This window comes from Bactrocera tryoni, chromosome 2 (assembly GCF_016617805.1).
Source record: "Bactrocera tryoni isolate S06 chromosome 2, CSIRO_BtryS06_freeze2, whole genome shotgun sequence".
NCBI classification, from domain to species: Eukaryota; Metazoa; Arthropoda; class Insecta; order Diptera; family Tephritidae; genus Bactrocera; species Bactrocera tryoni.
This window is the reverse complement of record NC_052500.1, coordinates 6,352,659-6,360,079: the sequence shown is the minus strand read 5'-3', so window position 1 is coordinate 6,360,079 and position 7,421 is coordinate 6,352,659. Positions and strand designations below refer to the sequence as shown.

Genomic DNA, 7,421 nt, shown 5'->3' with positions numbered 1-7,421 from the left:
TAATAAAAAAATAGCAAAAAATAAAAAATAAATTTAAAAAAATAATAATAAAGCTAAAAAGCAAGAATTAAATAATATTAAAAAAAAACAAACACACAACAAAATATAAAAAGAAAATATTTTTTTAAACAAATAAAAAAATTTAGAAGCAAAAATTTAAGAAGCAAGTATTTAAAAAATTATGAAATTGAAAAATTAATAAAAAATCGAGCTCTTCGTCTGCAATGGATAGTGGTTTGACCGTTTTACCATTTGACTAGCACTTTGGGAGCTAGTGATTTAGAGGGAGCTATTGAAGGTGTAAAGGTGACACTTGTCGGTGCACTTTTCAATGTCGCCCACGTAGTCAAGGATGATGTACCTAGGAAGCGGCTCCGCTTCAAGTAGACAACTGCAAGCATGGTTTCTGCAAAAACATCACAACAAAAACAGCTTTGAGGCGAGATCTTTGTGTTTCTTAACCGGAAGCATCCGGGCCTCGCTGTGTAAGTGTTCGACGGCATACATCAAGAGGCATCCTGTGATAGCCAAAAGTGCAGTGTTCTGACACGTCCGAAGTTTCCTAGTATACGTTTCATTACATCCAGGCGACCATAACGGTGCAGCGTAATTTAAGACTGTCCGGCCGATTGCTTTGTATGTTGCCAACAATGTTTCTTTGTTTTTCCCCATGAGCTACCGCCTAGCGACTTCAGCATCTGTTAAATATGGTCGCTGTAGAGCACGAGGGAGAACCGTTAACTTTTGAGCATATGACATCGATTGCCGACGTCAATATCGTGCAATCCTCAGCATACGAGGTGATAAAATTTCCCTTCCGATCCCACGACAGTGGAGTCTACGCAACCGGAACGGACTTTTTATCCGGAATTCTACAGACAACAACATGGAAACTCCCTCCGATGGTGGAAAGAGTTTCGAAATGTATAAGTTGAACAGTAATGTGGAGAGGACACCACCCTGTGGGATTCCGTTTTCTGTATTAATTTAAAGTAATAATTATTTTAAAGACCTTTAAGACCGTTCCCAGGACAGGACCGTTCCCAGGACAGTCGGTTCTATTTAACCGGAACGGACGTGGATTTTTATCCGGCCAAGGACTGTCAACTCGGCAGATTTGTTCTGCTACGACAACAACAACAATGTCCCATCTTACAACACTTGAGTTCTACACAGTATTTAACATGGTTTTATACCGGCAAGGGCTAGAAACTCAACATCACTCCTCACAACCATTTGGAAAGATTTCTGACTAAACAAAACAACAACAAAAACACTTGAGCGAAAACCAATAGAAATTCGAGAATTTTCACAATTTTAATAAAAAATATGCGATAATGTTATCCATACGTCATTTATTACTCCTTGAGTCGCGAAGATTTAAAATTACAAACGATTTCGCTTGAAGATATAATGACTACATAAAACATACATACATACATATATATTTTTCAAACTTAAATGCAAAACTACAAGACCGAATGTGGGCACATTAGTGTACAAATTTATTTACCGTTGTGCGTACATACAACTTACAAGATACAGATGCATGTATGTACATATGTACATATGTATGGATTGGTATATAAAGTAGCAGTATTTTGTACATTTACGCCTTGAATTGAACTGAGTTGCAGCATGGACGCAGCGGCGGCAGCGATTTTGGGCGAACAAAACCACGCCAAATAATACGGTATACGCATATACATACATATGTATGTGTATGTATGTAAGTAATGAAAATTAAACAGCAACTTAACTACAGAGATGCATATGTATGTGTAACTTACGAACGAAGTGATGCAAGCGCAACAATTAGCCGCGTCGGTGGACGCATTGGATTGATCGTGGAACGTCAAGGCATTTTATAGACGGCGGTGTAGTGCCAGTTGTGCTAAACTTACATACATAAATACAATTTCTTGACATTGAGTATGTGTATGTGTGTTTGCTCTGTCATTATATGTGACCTGGTCTACGAATTGGGAGCTAACGTGCGAAAACTAGTTTTCTGGGAAACAGCTGTTAAAAATAAACAACTCACGAATCAACTAAAAAGTGAAAATTGATTTTTTGACACCTAAGCCCCCTTTCCGTAGACCAAGTCACATATTGTATTATGTAATAATATTTTTTCAGTCTATATTTCTAACTATTTTTTCGCATTTTTTGCATTTTTTGCACTTTTCGCATTTTTCGCACTTTTCGGACCTTTCGCACTTTTTGTTGTCTTTTTAGCGTCGGCACGCTGGTGTATGCGCTCGTGGCGACGCAAATCGCCTATCATGCGAAAACGTTTCGAGCAAATCGCACACACGTTGGGCTTTTCACCTGAAATGCACAAGAAAATTGCATTAAAAAACATTTATCGACAGTAAGGTACGACTGCGGCGCGTTACCGGTATGTATTTTGCGATGATCCTGTAGATATGAGCTCGCGCGGAATGCCTTACTGCAGAATTCACACTTGAAATTGCGCTCTCTGGTGTGTATGCGACGATGCAGCACCAGCGAGTATTTACGCGAGAACGCTTTGCCGCAATATTCGCACTGGTGGTTCTTATCGTCGGTGTGTTTCGAGACGACATGATAGTTCAGATCGCCCCATTGACGGAAATCACGTTGACAATAGTCGCATTTGTACGGTTTATCGCCGGTGTGCGTGCGTATGTGTGCCTTCAGCGCATTTAAGGCCAAAAACGATTTGTCACAATGGGTACACTGATGTGGACGCAGGCCACTATGTGTGCGTACGTGATATCTAAGCGCATTACGCGAATTGAATTCACGATCACATTTCGTGCAATTGTATTTGCGTTTCTTGTTTTCCGAAACAACGGGAATTTCCTCATCGTCGCAGCCATTATCGGGTAGTATTTCCTCAATTGGATTGTATTCGATGAAACGCACTTCGCTTTCCTCATAACCATAGGTCTCGAGTTCTTCTTTACAGATCACCTCCTCCTCCACCACCACCTCATTGCTGTCTATAGCAGTTGTTAGTTGTGCACTTTTCAGACGCACTGGTACGTCGGCATTTTCGGCTAAATTCAATTGAGACACATGTAATGGTTGAAGTAAGTCCGTGGATGTGTTTGGCTCTTGCGGTGACTGACACTGTAATTGTTGCTCTTCCGCATCAACACTGGACAAGCTTATGGTCGGTAATTCATCAGTATAGTATGTGGTACCATTGGCTTCGTTTGTAACCACAATGTTGCCACTTTCTTCAGCAATTTCGTTTACAATGTCGTTCACAATGTCATCATCATCATCATCATCAACACCATCATGGTCAGGCGGTATTTGCAGCTCCATTTTTTCTATGTTACCATCAGACTTTTGGTATGAGAGCAGTTTTTCTGCCGGCGGTAGCGTGTTTGACTCCTTCGGCGTTGTATTGGCTCGCGTTAAAGCAGCGCTACTCATCATGGGCATGGGGGGTAGTGGTTCCGTGAACGAGACATCGCTATATGATTTGTTCTTGAAGGTAATGCCATTGAAGTTGTCGTTAGTGAACCTACATAAGCAAGTCAAGTTGAGATTTCGTGCATACACAAGCGAAAGAATACTTTACCATGTGCCGCGTATGCCGTTGGAGGTCATCAAGTCCAGCGCATCGCAAGTGTCTTCGATGGAGACCTTGTCCACCACATTACGTATGCCCTCGAGCATATCCTCGCTGTCGCTGAATTCCACCTCAACGGTGCGTTTTGACGGTGGCGAGACAGTTCGGGGCACAAAAGTCATAATTTTACTCATGTCCGGTGCATTAATTGCACTGTTGCCACCATCTACTGTATTCAAAACATGACGCATTGGTGACTCGTCAACGCCAGAAAAGTCAGGGAAATTTAAGTGCACATCATTGAAGACTTGATCGACATTAGCGTCAGGAGACTGTTTGGAATTAAAGAAAAGAAAAAAGGCGCGCGATTTGAAAATCCACCGCTTAATATATTGTATATGGCAGCGCTGCAGTGATTTTGCTAACAATTTAATTGCATACTTTTGGGCGCACTTATGCTAACTGCTACCGAATATAGTTAAGCAAAATGCACCCACAACACTGCCACACATAAACACATGTTTCTCAGCAATATGTAAAAATTTCTCACTTTTTTATCCGCCGTCAATATTTTTTGCGGCTCCAAAGCCTCCAGCGAAGTCTTCATCGCTGCCAATATCGTATCCGGCGTTGTAGGTTCATAGTGCTGCTTTAGATGCGCGAAAAACTGCAGCTGCGAATTCGAAGTATGCCCACAAATCTCACAATTAAATATCGACACATTCAGGCGCCCCTGCTCCTGCAATTTTTGCACCTCACCCAAGGGTGCCTGTGCCATTTCATTATCTGCGCCACTCAGCGATACGCGCAATTTGCGTGAGATGCGCTTTTTGTGTGGCAGCACTTTACGCGCATTGGACACATGACGCTCATACAGATCATCAACGCTAACGTTCATAAGGTCCGCAGCATCGTCTAAACTCACATTACCATCGGCTAACAGGAATTGTTGCACAGCAGCATCATCGCCGGCCTGATTGACTGATGCACTGCTGTTAAGGAAATCACCGTTCAGTGTTATATACTGTGTGTGCTTGTTGTGGCTGTAGGAGGTGGCATTGTTGTCAGATCTACTAGTCAATACCATCGGTAATGTTGCTGCTGTTTGTGTTGGCGTATTTAAAGCGCTTAAGGTGGCTTCGGCAACATTGGTTACATTGCTTACGGCCACATCGGCTGGTGTGGGGCGATAATGGAAAATTGTATTTGGAAAATGCAGATCGGGTGTGAGTGTGACTGTATCGGAAACTTTTACATTAAAAGCACCACCACCACCGCCGCTGCCGTCTGTTGTTGGCACTGTGTTAGCTGAGGTAACTAATGGCGTTGATTCCATAAAATCAATTAAATAGTTGCTGGTGTCACGTATGTATGAGGGCGCTAAGAGCGATTGCAAGGGAAGATCCTGTAAACGTTGCGATTAGCAGTGGTCAAACGCTGTTGCACTCAACTTACATGATCAATGTATTCCGATTCCTTGCGCGATAGCGACTGCTGTAACGGCGGCTCGTCCATTACCTTGCCGTTTTCTTCCTTCTTCGACCGCGTTTCACTCCGGCTGTTAATGCGCTGTCACGTTGTTTGCATTGAAATTTACGCGACTTTATTGGTTTTTTGGAGAACGTTTTTTGATTTTTTTATTTTAGTACTTTTGCGCACACGAAAAATTCAAAGAATGTAATTATTGTAATTACTTAAAAACCGTGCGTTGAGCAGAAAAAATAAACAGCCGATTACCAATTGAATGCGAAAGTGAAGGGAATAACAAAATGTCAAAAAGCGATTGACATTTCACCACAGCGAAGCCGAACAGCTGTGAGTGGCAGAAGTGCTTATCCCCAGCAGGCAGTTGAGGTGTACAGCGAAGTTAAGAGTGTGTTTAGAGTATGAAATTATTTATGTAATAGTGGATTTGAATGAGATAAATAAATATAGGTTATATTCGGAACAATTGCGTTTGTTTTATTTAAAATTAATGTAAAAGGAGGAAATCTTTTATTTGTTATTTTATATGCTTTTAATATTCATATATATATATTTGCTTCTATAAATAATAAAAAGCTATGTGATACTTTTATAATTAATTATAATTAAATTTCTGTCCATTTGCATTTTTATTGGATTTATTTTCAAATATTTAAAAGTTTTGGGTTAAATCTTTTATTCGAGTGCATGAACCCAGTGGTTGTAGCGGCAGAATTTATTCCCCCGATTTATCTTGAGGAATGCTGTAGAGATAACAGTCCTTTGCCAACTAAAACCTCGAATCGACACCCGGTACGTAAACCCGACTACCTGAGGACCTATTAATATTATTTCATATTTCATAAAATGGTAATGGATTTTTCAATAACCTCTGTTAATAGAGATGCAAAAGTTTTGCATCACATTGCAGCCTCCTTGAAAAAGGTACCTATTAATGTTTATATCACGGTATTCCAGCAGGCCTAAGGACCTAATCGAGGGTCTTACTAGAGGCCTAGAATGATTTCGGACTCCCAGGGTTCTATGAGCTAGAGAATCGAGGATTTCGAGAATTTTGTTTCAGGTCGGGAAATATATTTTGCTTTGAGAGTTGCTCAATACTCTACTCCAGGTCGTTCCCACGACAGTCGGATCTTCGTAACCAGAGTGGACCCGAATTTTTGTCCGGTCAAGGACTGTAAACTCGTCGGGAATCTTCCGCTACATCAATAACTCGAATTCAGAGTCACTATGAGTAGCCTTTCGAAAATATGTATGCTTCTTCTTGTCTCTCTAATGCATGTAAATATATAAATATGTATGTATTAAAATATAGAAAATATTTTCCAGAATGACGTAAGTAAGTTTGTAGAATAATGACGCACCTCTATTCGAACTATATTTACGCACTTGCCCTACCAATCATAAACACGTAAACAATAAACAATTAATTATGAAGAAATTTCGACACATGAGTATCGAACAAGAAATGATACAGTGGGGACTCAATAAATGAAACAAGTAGTTTAAATAAAAAAAAATATTATGCTTTCAAAAACCTAAAATAAAATTAGAATGAGCACCAAAAAGTATTAGAAACCGTTATTCACACTAATTAAAAAAAATCATTTCATTATCATAGTCATTTTTGAAAGATTCCCACTCTGCAAGTGATCACGTCTGCACTAATTTACCATAGCCCATTCTCTTTTATGTGCCGTTTTGCCTCAAGCACTTCACACTGCCGGATTGGCTTGTCAAACAAACATCATTTCGCACAAATTTCTGATGTCGGCATGAATATTTCTATTGGATTCCGTTTAAGTAGGCGTTTTGATCTTGCCGTGCCGCCGTTGAGGGGCAACTTTGATCATAACAAACTAATGAGAGAGCACTTGTGGCAATACGCACGTAAACACATGATTATAAAAGAAGCGTAAACACAAATGTACAAACGGAGCTTTTCTGATGGAGCTGTATTTATAGAGAATTGTTGGATCATTTTGCTGGCCACCACAGATGAGAGCTATAACTATGTGCCTAGAATTGGCTGGGTGGAAAGTTTTATTCAGTAAATTTAAAGAAGATTAATTCAGAAGTCGTCCTTCTTAGACAGGCTCTAAACTTTGGTTCCAATTCTCTCTTAAAAAAAAATCGGGAGTCAGGGTATGGCATCGCAGTGGCCAATTAGTTACAGCGAGTGTATTATTACCAGTGGCGTAGCTAGGGGGGGCGAAGGGGGCCGTCGCCCCGGGCGCAACGTCTTGGGGGCGGCAAAATGGTATTTAAAAACTCCAATTCGGGCAAAAATTCCTGCGAATTGTGTCAAAAGTGTACTAGATATAGGGCGAAAATGGGTTTTTTCTATGGCTTTTAATAAGATGTCTTG

The 7,421-nt window shown here is 40.4% G+C and overlaps 1 protein-coding gene across 1 annotated transcript; it reads right to left on the bottom strand.

Annotated features, from left to right (window-relative positions):
* Positions 1–245: 245 nt before the first annotated feature.
* LOC120767616 lies at positions 246–5,305 on the bottom strand. Its single transcript, XM_040093771.1, has 6 exons — positions 5,024–5,305; positions 4,119–4,973; positions 3,578–3,900; positions 2,400–3,520; positions 2,161–2,331; positions 246–391 (listed from the first exon to the last, which is right to left on the bottom strand). The coding sequence occupies exons 1-6, from the start codon at positions 5,081–5,083 to the stop codon at positions 246–248; spliced, it is 2,676 nt and encodes an 891-aa protein (XP_039949705.1). The 5' UTR covers positions 5,084–5,305.
* Between the last annotated feature and the right edge of the window lie 2,116 nt (positions 5,306–7,421).